Source organism: Drosophila biarmipes, chromosome 3L (assembly GCF_025231255.1).
Source record: "Drosophila biarmipes strain raj3 chromosome 3L, RU_DBia_V1.1, whole genome shotgun sequence".
Lineage (NCBI taxonomy): Eukaryota > Metazoa > Arthropoda > Insecta > Diptera > Drosophilidae > Drosophila > Drosophila biarmipes.
Window position 1 is genome coordinate 11,233,743 of NC_066613.1, and position 13,156 is coordinate 11,246,898.

General features: G+C 40.5%; 1 protein-coding gene across 1 annotated transcript; it reads right to left on the bottom strand.

Moving 5' to 3' along the window:
• Positions 1-22: 22 nt before the first annotated feature.
• On the bottom strand, positions 23-1,389 carry LOC108028279 (uncharacterized). The gene is made up of 5 exons (XM_017099984.2): positions 1,244-1,389; positions 1,016-1,179; positions 456-589; positions 327-397; positions 23-260 (listed from the first exon to the last, which is right to left on the bottom strand). The coding sequence occupies exons 1-5, from the start codon at positions 1,322-1,324 to the stop codon at positions 168-170; spliced, it is 543 nt and encodes a 180-aa protein (XP_016955473.1). The 5' UTR covers positions 1,325-1,389; the 3' UTR covers positions 23-167.
• Between the last annotated feature and the right edge of the window lie 11,767 nt (positions 1,390-13,156).

Below are 13,156 nucleotides of genomic sequence, written 5' to 3' on the forward strand. Positions count from 1 at the left end.
GCTAAATAAAAGAGCCTAGCCGTGATAGGAATATAGATCGTATTTATTTGTTGCTGTACACTTAATAAAAATAAGTCGATTACCTGATTATTCAAGGGTTACTTAGTACCAATATAGATTTTGATTTCATATAAATGTATCACTTTATTTCACTTATGATAAGGTAATCAGGGAATCCGGAAGGGCACAACCACAGCTTCCTTGTGGTCGATTTGAATGTGCGAAACACTGATGTGTGCTTTCTCGGTAAAGAGTTTCATCTGAAAATATAAATCGGTTTACGCTTTAAAATGAGAAGATAATGTAGTCGGCAGCTAGTGACTTACTTGAGCAGTATCCTCGGTTAAAATGGGTTTAGAGAGATAGAATTGATGACTGGGAACATCTTTAAGGAGGCCTGCAGTTGGAAAACATGTTAGTAATAATGGAAATCATTGAGTAGTATCAGACTAAACCTTTTAGAGAGATACTGGGGTGCTGAACATTATTCCATTGCTGATGCAAGCGCTGCGAGTACAATCTTATTCTGTCGGCGTACTCCTGGTGCTCCAAACTGTGGCAGTCCATGGCCCCCACGTTTATCATGTTTCTGAAGAACAAAGGAGTGAATATTAGTATTGGCTTTGTTATCAAGTAGAAGATAATCATGACATGTAAGATTACAAAAGTTCCATATGTCCGATCTAAATTTTTACAAACGTTCCGAGTTTAAACCAAATTAGGGAGTGAAATAATTAAATTATATAAATGGAACACTTGCTAGAAGTAAACTAGGACTACAATCTAGAAAACATTTACATTTTCATTCGCTTAAAACCTATACTTTAACATGCGGTCGTCTAAACAGTCGCTAAGCATTTAAACATTTGGGTATTGTTTCTACCCCTACCTAGTCTGAATATTGCATTACAATTAAGCTAATGGGACCCATAGACCTCAAACCTCTATCAGAAAACATAAGCTAATGTTACAAGATTAAGGTCCCATGTAGGAACACGCCCGTGGGGCTACGTACATCGCAGTGTTCTGCACCAGTCTGGAGAGGGCGTTCTGGTCGTCCCTCTTGGGCAGGGAGTGGGCGTAGTCGTTGCTGAGGCCATCGGAATTGCTCCTCCGAAGGGCAGGACTATGGTTCACGGGATCCACCAGAAGGTGTGTCCTCTCGTTCGGCTCATTGGGCTGCAGATAAGAGCGCAATGCTCAGTATGGACGGATTTTTTGAAGAGTTTGATATGTAGGTTACCTGGGCACCCGTGTCCTCGGTGCATTGCCAGCAGTTGCAGATCGAGGCGAAGTAGCTCCAAACAGAGTGCACATAATCCATCCTAAATGCAATTGTTCTTTATTTTTATTTTATGCAAGTTCTTTAGTGTTACCAAACTGTTTAACGGCTCTTATGCCAAATGTTTTCAACCAGCCCTGGTTTTCCAATAAAAAACAAATCCTTTCCCGCTAATTTTAAAATGCTTTTAATTTTAAAAGAGTAAAGTAAAGATCATCCCTTCCGGGGCAGGGCACAAATTGGATGCTGATGGATAGCCAAGCGCTAAAGATATGACGAGGGAACAGGCTTCCACTCTTGTCGTTGGAACAGGACAATATATGAAGCTTGAATTTCGCCTCTTTTCTATACTGGCAAGTGATCTCTTTTCGGCGATTGATTGTATCTTGTACCAATTTTTTTTTATATATTTTTGTCTATTATTACGATGTTTTTAAAATTTTCTCTTTCAAAAGCAGGAAATATATTGTAAAAAATACCCAAAACACAAACCACCGGGTTAAGTCTTTATTAAAACTTTCCAAAATGGGAGAGGTTCATCTATGACTCGAACCTTTTTTTTTAGCGAGATCTCAAACCAAGTAAAATGTATAAGCCCTTGGTGGCAACGCCGCTCAGTGTTGTTTTATCGAAATTCAAAAAATAAACGTTACGGCCTAAGCCCATTGGCTTAGTTATTTTGTTTTAGACAAAGTGTAATATTATTAAAATCTTCTTTTAATATACACTTTTTAGAGTTGACAAATTAATATATATTTATTCAGTCAATTAGTCGGCATATAATAATGTAGTTTTTATTTTCATCTTGTTTGTTTTTGCAATTTGTTTAATTTTTTGTAGCTGAACTTATGTACGTACTTTTTGATACGCAACGTGTACATTACCATTTTATGGCGAATTCATTTCGACTTGGCCACATCCTCCGGCACAAGCACATAAAAACATATACATTATTGATTGATGAAGATGTCGCAATTGCAGCCGACGGAAGATGCTTATCGCGACTCTTCCTTCGTGCCAATCAAATGAATTGGGCTGCACATTTTTAATTGTGTCGCTCGCGTCAAAAGGACGAGGGATGCGAAGCACATCAGCCCCATGCAGGAAGGCCCTTAAATCAACGATGCGGTTAACCATGATGGCAAAAGCAGCGAGGCGGAAACGCAAATTCATTGCCGAGGTTGCAAGACATGGGAACTCATGTGCCAGTGTTGTCAGGTTATTCTTTCATGGAAATTCTAAAACTTTCGCTTTCTTAGGTTCTTATGTGGTCTCAATAGGGTTTCCAGCATATAGAGGTGGTTAAAAAATAATTTAGAATACTTTTTTTCCTAAATAACAACTAAACACTTTTTATTACAGAATACATTTTTTCCACAAACTTTAAGATATATCAAAAAGCTAATTAAAAAATGCATTTTATATAAGTCGTAGAAAAACACAATTTAGTAATTTTATTCAGTTGTATTTGAATTTTTAGCATTCAAAAACATTGAACCAATTGGTATTACATTTTTTTTAAGGTTGAGAATTTAAACACTTAGGGTCTTTAAACATAATGAGTGTCATTCAATAAGAATTTTAACTTTTCATTGAAGTCAAAAATTATGTCATCCAAGAAACAGATTTTTATTATTTCCTAATTATTTTTGATCTTTTGAAACACTTATCCGGCTCCTAAAGTGAATTTATTCTGTTTGTAAAGTGTACAGCTGGCATCACTGCTGTGCGCCCTGATGGTTCGCCACCATCTCATCCCCTGATCCTTGGCTCCAGCTCCAGACTCCAGGCTCACCATATCCATCCACTGCGGCAGACGCACTCTCACACTCGCTGGTAACTTGTAACTTCATTTCGCCTCGCTTTTGTTTCCGTTCCCTGGCTGCGGAAGCCGGGCCAGAAATTTCATAACTGCCACAAGGAGCCGCTTCCATTCAATTCAATTATCCTCCGCATGCACACGGCCCCAAAGGATATCGATCATTACATCTAAAGGCGTGCATATGTCTGAGGTTTCTTGTCTGCGAGTCGAAGACTTTCATTGTAATTTTTCAATACGCTTTAATATAGAAGGGGATATTGGGTTATATAAATGATTCTGATTCTTGTTAATGATTTTCCGGCTTTAAAAATCATTTGCAGTTACCTCTTGCCTTAATCCCCTCATGTATTTATTTAATTTAATGGCTTTGCGCAGTTCAAGTTCTGCTAGCTCAATTGGTCTGGATGGGCTTCCGCGGCGGAACTGTAGGCGAAAAACCTCAGCCACATTAACGACTTAATGAACCCCCACGAAGCAGTTTGCCACTTGATTGCCTGCGGCCCGGCTCAAGTCCTGGCTGATTGGATTCAGCTGGTGTTTTATCTACGCCTCAGACTTGCAGCCTCGACGCCCGCATGGGAGGGCCACGCCCTCCAGGATCCAGGTTCGGGATCCTCGGGCTCATTGTTGCATCGACAAAGAAAACCCAATTTACATAGAATAACTGGGGATTATCGGAGCGACTACCCCGAGCCCCGCAGCCCGGCCGCAAAAGTGCGCCGGCAGCGTTTTTAATATGCAAAGCGGACAGCATCCGGATGCCACGTCGTCCTCCGCCTTCCAGCTCCACTCCACTTCGCCGGATAAACAGTGCGGTGCAAACTTACAGCAGGAAGAACAACATTTTTATGCACAACACTTGCCTTTCCAAAGGCCTGCGCTGTGATCAGGGAATATTTCTAAAAAAATTAAAATATAATGAATATTTCTGAATACTACACAAAAATGTACAAATATAATAAGGATTATTTCAAACTTTTATGAATATTGCTTATAATGATAGGGGGAATTCGAATACTTTGTTTAAATTAAAAAGACAACCCTTAAAGTATAGAAAAGACTTAATTTTATTATTTATAAACCTTATAAGACCTGGTTTCCCTTTCTCTCTGTGTAAGTTGTGCATCCTACAACTCCAGTAACTTTTTTGCCCCAGCTTGTTTGTGTTGACTTGGCTAGCTCTTGGCCATAAACGCCGACCGAGGCGATAAAGTTGGACCTGATTATGCAGCTATATTTAAGGTAAACGATCAACTTGGAATGGCCCAGAAAAATGCAGCGAACGAGGTCTAGGAGTCGTCAATATAAGTCATAAAAAAATAAGAAAAGGCATCAGCGTTTGCTGATGTGTGTAAAATGAATATGTTTAAGCTCTTCTAAAGTTATATTATTTTACATTAAAAGGAATCATTTCAAATACTGAATGAATGATTTTTTTCCAACTACTACTACTGTGGGGAAATGAAAAATATCGATCCCAAGCAGCGGGTAAAAATATATCCGTCTATTTTTCCCACTGCCCCATTTAAGCCGTCATAAATCGCTGGAAAATCCATAAACTTTATGTTACACGGGGTCTAAGCTGCAGGTGAACTACGACATCTGCGAGTGCGACAACTGCATTTGGAATGCAATTCAATTTCCTCCGCGGTGGCTCGTGGTACTTTCGATTTCGTTGTCCCCGGATTGTTGGCCTTAATTTACCGAAAACGTTTCGCAAAGCAATTTGCTCTATTTCTGTTCGACATTTCACTTAGCCGGGCTTAATTTTCAATTGACACCGGTGGATCATTTTGGCTTTGGCAGTTGCTCGCGATTTTGCTTGCAAATCGATTCTTTTCAGGGGGGTTGCAAAACAGTCGAGGCAGCAGACTTCCCACCTGGCGGACCATTAGCAAATATGGTAAATTCTGTTTACACACAGCTGGCGGTGAGTTACAGCATCGGATTACCCGTTACGGAATGCAAAAGCTTAATTAATTAAAAGGGGTTGATATGCAAGTAACAAGATGGTTATCCAATATAAAGAGATTTCCAAGAAACTGCAAAGATACATTTGAGCTACAGAGGCCTTGAACCACATTTTAATAAAGGCAACTTGACACTAAAATGGTTAGTAAATAATATTTATTATGTATTTAATTAAAAATATAAAGCAACAGAAATATGCAGGTGCTGACTATTTACTATTTTATTTTTTACATGTTGAGGGACATTATTTGGAATAATGGGTTAGATTATATGAGAAAAGTAAAGTTTATAAAATCATTGTGTGGTCAAGAACCGAACCTGGGATTACACACAAGCTTGACTTTTAATTTGAAATCACACCTGCCCACACCAAAGAAGCCGCAAGATTTAACTTTAGGACAACTTAATAGCCCACCTGTGTCTGAAGACAACAAGCACCAGATCAAATCGCTTAAAGAAGCAGGAAACTTTCACCGCAGCGGCTGAAGGATTCACTTTCAGCCGAGGAAAGGAAAACCACGTGTCAGGTTTTAGCCAAATTGCGAACTGTTTGTTTTTTCGGGGCAGGTGAAAAGTAATTGAACTTGTTGCCAAACTTTGGCCATCAAACAAGCCGACAGCTGTTGTCGGTCCTCCTGTCGCCCTGACCGCCCGTAGTGCTGTCTCCCATCCCATCCTCGGTGTCATCACACGCTTCGTTTGCGCTTTGATGTATGCTATGATTTGTTTTATTGCCCCCTCTGCTACCCTGACCTCGACTATTTGGGGAATTTTTGAGCCAAACTTTTTCGGTGAAAGTTTTCAGACCACCTCCCCCGCCGCCGCCCACTTACATTATCTTGGCCAGCGGTTCGTCTGGTCTGTTTGTTCAGTTTGCCGCAAATTATTTGAATTTACCTCCCCCGATCCGCTCGAATGCCCGCCGATTAATCTTCGGGGGCATCTCGGTTCGGGACTTGTCTTTGCTCTTGGGCGCCTGTTTGTTTTCAGTTTGAAAATAGATATTCCGGCACTTACAAGCTTTTATAGTTTGGCTACGATTATGTGTACGGATTTTCTGGTTTTCCCTGTGTTTGCTTTACTTTTCGGTTAGAGTTTTGCGCCCTGTGGTCAAGTCAGGCTTGGGCATGTGTGGTTAGTTTTCCTGGGAGTTGAGTAAATATTTAAGTGCAAAATTTGCAACGCAAATCGGTTCGATTTAAAAGATAAATAAAATATATTTACCTATTTATATAGTGTTTACATATTAAGTACCAAGTAAAATCATGGATAGGCATATTTTGGCTTATATGCCAATTAGAGCTATCACCTTTCTGCAATTTTCTTCAGAGGACATGCACAATATATGTTTTCCCTAAGCTCACAATCCATTACGATTTCTTACGTATGCCATTAGACCTGCAGTAGGAGCAGGGAGTAAATTGACCTTTAATTCCCTCAATGTGGCTGAGTGCCAGTGAAACCTTTGCCATAGTTCCGCCGTCATATACCTTCGCCGGCTTGGCTTTCATATCACGTCTTCCTGACCAGGTGATTAGGGCTATCAGCGCCTGGGGCAGGATGACCAAAGTTCGGATGGAGCCCCCGCAAGCCACCTCTTTGAACCCGCTGTGTTTACAGAGTGCTCGTCTATATTTGAAGACTGTGGGTGGGCGATGGGCGGTGGGCGGTGTTGTATTGTAATCGAAGTTCGCCCCGAAATCAATGGAAGCCCCGCGCCCTGACCAGAAACATGGGCATGGCGTTGGTAGGCAACCGTGTAAATGCAATTTCCGCATGGTGCAACCGGAATTCGGTGCGAGCCTGGTGCCGCCCACCTGGCCTCCCAGGTTTCCCTGGCTTGCCCAGGCTTTCCCTGACTTTCCACCTGACGGATGCACATGCACCGACTGACTGGCTGACAGCCCCAGTGTTCATAAAGCAAACTCAGCTCAGTTGAAGTCCCGCTGATATGGTTGATGTACTATTTACTGACCCAGCAGCAGGTCTCAACTTCACGGCAAACAATGGGAAAATATACAACACCTCACGATGCAAGCTTTTTCTTTATTCGAAAAATGTTTATATTATACTTATATTTTTCATTAGTTAAGATTTTAAACATAGGATGATGGTAATAAATTCCAAAATTACGGAGCTTTTTAAAATCTTAAATAAAGTTGAATAGTTATATTTTTAATAACCTTTGACATTTCTAAAATAAGTGCCTCATAATCGGCTCATAAAACTTGTAAGTGATTTCGCTTTTGTAAGGAAATCGTTGATGGTGCCCTTAACTTCTGGCAAGTGCAGCATTATTGCAGCACTCAGCCACGCCCCCTCCGCCAGCCGCCCCTGAGTCGACCTCCCCAGTCCCCTTGCCGCGCCACTGGCCATTTCACTTTATTGCTTTCTGTATATTGATGCTTCATATGGCTGCGTGCCCTTGCGATCTCATTTTATGCGAATTTATTTTTATGGACCGTTGGCCTCTGAATCTTTTCTGTTGTGTGCGGAATATGTTTTATAATAATTTCATGAGCGTTTATGGGTCGCCATCGTATTATTCGCTTTAACAAGAAATTGAATTGCAGTTCGGAATGCAGTTGAATGGGTTTAAGCTGCAAAGTGTGCGAGCTACTGAAATATGTGGTTGGTATTAACAGCTAATGATATTAAATATTCTTCATATTATTATAATTCTCAGAAACCTTGAATGCCTTGTCTGATTTGCTCCCTCTGAATTTCGGAAATAGTGCCTTAACTAAGTGCAATCGAATCGAGTCTAAGGTAGGTAAACAACGTGTAGGCCCGCATGGAGAATGCAAATTCCTGTGGCTCTCAGCTTTGCCCAAATCCTTTGGTTTCCCTGGAATCGTATTTGCAAAATTACTTGGAATTTTGAAGGTTACCTGCAACCCAAGTTGTGCAATCGTTGCACAGGATGAAATCCGCTTGGCCGTAGGGGAAACTTTAACCCCAGCAAAGTCTTTCATATGTGCCTTTACAATTACGCTCGGCAGGAATAATTCTGAGAATTCCTTTTGCCGCCTCACATGGCAATAAGTAATTATAAAAATATGAAAGCTCCATCCACTTGTACAGAAGTAATTTGTCTTGCAATTAACTGCCGGGGAAAGGAAGCATTTTGGGGTGGCAGAGTCGGCGTCCTCTTCAACTCTGAATTAGGGGGGTGGAGGTTACACACCTGGAAAAGAGGGTCTTTGGGGCCGCAATAGAGACGGACTAGGACCAAACTCACGCACGCTAGAAATTACAAAATATATAGAAATTCAATTCATTTAAACAATCAAACATTCAAATTACAATACTATCTTAATATATATCCATGATTATAAAAGCCCTTTTACAGAAAAAGAAGTGTCCGGTTCAACGTGAAATTCCATTTTTCTAATAAATTATATAAAAGATAATTTGAAAATTATATTTTAGAATAAATTCCCCTTAGAAAATGTATATGAAAGTATAAAGTTAATAATGAAGCGAAAATTTATCAAGCTGGGCACTATTTCTTATCAGTTTTTCCATCAGTAAAGTTATAAAGTAAATTAATTACTCAAATATCAAATCAAGAATAGTCTCCCATTTCTCACATCCAATTTCCCTGATACGTAATTGAAAAGGTTAATAAGAAAACTCTGAGCACTCCTTGCTCGCCTTGCAAGTGTTTGAAATTGGAATTCCTCATTGATTTCGTTGGGATATTCTATTTCTTCCGCTTAATCTCGAACCCTAATGAAATAAAAGCTGTTGTTACCGCTGACTGACTCGACAAATTCGAACTTATATTAATGACTTGGCAGTGCACCTCTGAAGAGTCGAGCACTCCACGCACTTGGTTCACCTTTTATTGTTCGCCTTGCGGGTGCTTGAGCTTCAAATGTCGACGCGACATCGCTTGACACTCGAGCAATACCCCGAGGGGGTCAGGGGTTGAGGGGGTTAAGGGGCGAACTGAAAGCAAACATCAGCAAACAATGCACCATTCAGTGGCAGCAGCAACAAAACAACCCGACTAAGAAAAAGGGAAAGCGGGAAACTATACTGGAGAAAAATATCTATTGAATGCAATAGAAAATCTTCGTTTATGCTCTTAATAATACAATTAAATGTTTAGAAATTTATTTAATCAGACTTAAACGGCAAATTATTCTATAAAATAATTTAAAAAAGAAATGGCTTAAATCATTTAAATTTTAAAAGTCTACAAATGTATCTTATTAAAAAATTTTTGGTAAATAGAAAATGAATTTTTATTTTATTATATTCTATTCTATTCTTTCAATAATGCAGTTCTCTCAGCGGTTCGCAGATAATCGGAGCACTAGTTAGATCCTGTTTTAAACTGTTTTTACTCCTGTTCTCCGTGTATAATCAAAGCATTCGGATTGAATGAGCAGTTAGGGAAAGCACTTTCAGTGGAAAGCGCGAAGGCAGTCGTACCATCGTCTTCACTCGGTCATGTCACCTAAATGGCGCTCCTCCGCCCCCAGTAATCGCTTCGCAGCACCCTGGTTGGTCTGACAATGGCCAATGTATTGGAAGCCAGGTCGGAGGAGTCCGTCGCCAGCCGGAGGAGGGGGACCTGGGCTAATGCTTCCGCTTCCTGCCAAACCGGAGAGGAGCAGCAATCGCCTGGTGTCCTTTTATTGCCCACTTCCTGCAGTTCGCCAGTCGCATCCGATTGTTCGTCTCTATTGCAATCATATTACAAGCCACATTTAATTTAATTTCTTGCGGAAATATAAAAGAAATCAAAATCAAACGAAACATCCCAAGGGACTCACATCCTCCGGTCAGTTTTTGGCTTCATTTTGGGTTTTTAATGGGGCGGAAACCAATCTCTGTGCCAACATTGCAGCAGAGTGATGAACTCACTCATCAGTGGAGTTTGGCTCCAGACTTTGAGTGAGTTCGAAGGCGCATGCGTTCATTTTTACTCCATTTTTGGGAATTTACATCCTTTGACATTTTGAGATTTTCCCTCATCCGACGAACCTGTTGCGTGTTCTTTTTGGCCAAAGATATGTTTGTGGTTTTTTTTAAAGGGCAGACGGCTTAGGCTTCTGTGACGGCCTAATATCTTATTTATTTTCTGTAAAAGAATAAGGCTTCTAATTGTGCTGCCTGGCCTTGGCCGGACAATTGCAAAGGACTTTGTTTGATCAGCTCTCTCGCCAAGGGCCATAAACTGGACCAACTTGGACTTTTATTCTGGCCGCCCACGCGGCTTTTCTTTTCTCCTCCATGGCTTTTCCAGGGAAATCGCTGTGCTCAAGTGGCAAGCTGCCCGGGGCCCTGCAACTTGTTGCTTTGATCAGCTCTTGGCTTAAAGTGGAGACCACGACGAGGTCTCAATTTATTTTGCACTTCTTGCGCCTCAGACTTTTCCCTGTGGTCACCGCCTTTGTGGATAATATGGCTTTAATTCAATAATTCAAATAAAGCAGCTGCAAACAGAATTATTCTGTGCAAGCCATCTTAGTGCAGCTGAGTCGTGAGCTCTCGGAAATGTGCGTTAAAGTCGGCAGAAAAAATGTAAATCAAATTAAATTTAAGATCCCATGTTTTAAAGGTCGATAAAATAGACATATCAGTGCTCATTTATCCCCAAATCAATGAAAAATAATATTTTACATGCGAGCCAATTATAAAAAAGATGTAGATTCCAAATATGAATATTCCGCTGCGTTAAACCACTTCAGATTGCATTTTTATGGCCGATGCAAATGGCAAAAACTGCTATTATGTACTTGACAAAATAAAAATATTTAACCAAACTGTGACCCGCTTTTGGCATTGCCTCGGTCCACTTTTTATTCAAATTTGTTTGCCTTAATTGTTTTTACGGATCTGCACGCACATCAGCTTAAAAACGACCCAGGGCAAACACAATGGTCCGCCGGACTATTATTTCGCCATACATAATAATTGTTTTCATCGAATGCTTTTTGTAATGAAGTGGAAAACGGTCGGCCACTGTGGAAATTCAGGCAGGGCAAAGGCGCATCAGGGACAAAGCGGTTCGTTTCATTTACATTGCATTACCATGTGGAGGACCCTCGATTGCGTCCTAGAGGACACAGGTCCTTGCCATCGATAGGTGCAATTATATTCGCGGACTGCCGGCACGTTCTCGCTGGCGGCAATTATCGCGGACTTTGGCTGATTAAAATGGGATTGCCGGGGATGTGGATGAGCTGACCGGATCCGGATTCCGCAATCTGGTGGCATCCCTTGTCAGCCCCATTGTTGCATAATAATGGGGAAAACACAATTAAGTTCCCACAGTCCCAAATATAATTAATTTTTGATCATTTCGTTTTCAAAAAAAGTCAGGCATGAGATATTTTTAATGGGATTGGATACATAAATCTTTTGAATTAAGAACATAACAATAAATTAATTATACAATTAAAAAATGGTATATTAACTACCATTATTTGATTATTATTTGATTATTTTATTTAGAATGTCTTTTAATTAATATCACAAAATTTAAAAAATAAGCAAATCAATAATGGTTAAACTCTTTATTATTAAAAAATTCTTCTGCTTATTTTGGACATAAAGTATGATATTGGGGAGAAAATATATTTCCATTACTTAAATATTCAACTGGAGAAATTGAAATCAGATCCCCAAAGCCTTTAAAGGGCATTAAACTTGCGACCTGGCTTTTGGTAACAGCTTGGCAGCTTAATTAAGCCAACTTGGCAGCCGAGGTGCATGGCGACCTGCAGTCCTGGTGTTTTCTTTCCTTTGTGTCTTTTCCCCTTGGCCCTCCTTTTTTCCTGTTTGGGGCTGCTCAACTTTTGTCGGACGCCTGTCAAAGTCAGGGGGAATTGAAACAAGGACCCAGATGGCCGTCAGGAAGGAGGTGGCGGGGTCTGGAGCAGCAGTTCCTTCGGTTTCCTCTCCTGCAGGCTCGTCTTTGTTTTCACTGCCAGGCTGAGGGCACTCAGCGACTCCTTGGGTTGCTAGTCAGTGGTGACAGCCAGAGGTGATCAAATAGCCAATCGCTTCATTTTTATTTAATAATATTCAATCGGAAAAATATATACGAATATAAATAAATAATTTTAAAATATTGTCGAGACAGGTATAGTTTCTTAGGAAATTTTAAATCAATCTAAAGGAATAATTTTCTTTTTGGAACAAAAAGTGCATAATTAGATTCAGAAATTGAGCCCGTTTTTTCTTTCAAATGAATTATGTAATTTCTGAAAAATCTCTTAAACAGTATTTCCAATCAAAAAGTATTAAGGGGGTTAAGGAAATGTCCGAGTGTCCACCACTATTTAAGCTGGCTGTTGTTGCCGTTGATGTTGTTTGTCACGTGCGGGCTGCACACAAACAGACCGAACCCGAGCCAAAACTCGAACACTCACGGATCCGGCAAGGCACACACCTCAGATAATGGTGCTGTCAGAAGCGCATTGAACAACATCAATCATACGCACTGCTGTACACCTCGCACACTTCGCGTCGCCATCTTGCGAGTGACGTGACTTGAGGCGGGCCTTTCACTCCAATCTCCTTGCCGTGGGCCTCCCACGCTTCCCGGCAGGATGGGGTGGGATGGTAAGGACCTGGATCCCTAGGTGGGTTTGCTTTGGGCCGTGGATTCTGGCCATTTGCCTGTTGCCACTTTGTTTTCCCCCGCTTTGATTAATGGCATTCGAAGTGACCTTGATTCCAGAGGAAGTCATGCCTCACGCACGCACTATCCAGTAGTGCAATTAATTACTCATTCTCTGGATGAACATATGACAATCTTATGGGAGTTCATTCTGCACAAATGACTCCGTGTTGATGCGAAGTTCATTTTGTGAAGTTGTTTCAACTAACCCCGTTGTATTTATTATAAATTCAATCAGTTATAAAATTATTTCATTACATTTGTTGAATAAAGAGTAATTTTAAATGTGAGAATATTTATGAATATTTAAATAAAGAATAGAAGTTCACGAATCCGTCGCACCACAAACCTACTAATAATAATATGCTCAGCTTTAATTAATGTAGTACTTGGGCCTGAATAATGAGTGCCTGTGATGGGCCCTTTTAGTATCTCTTCT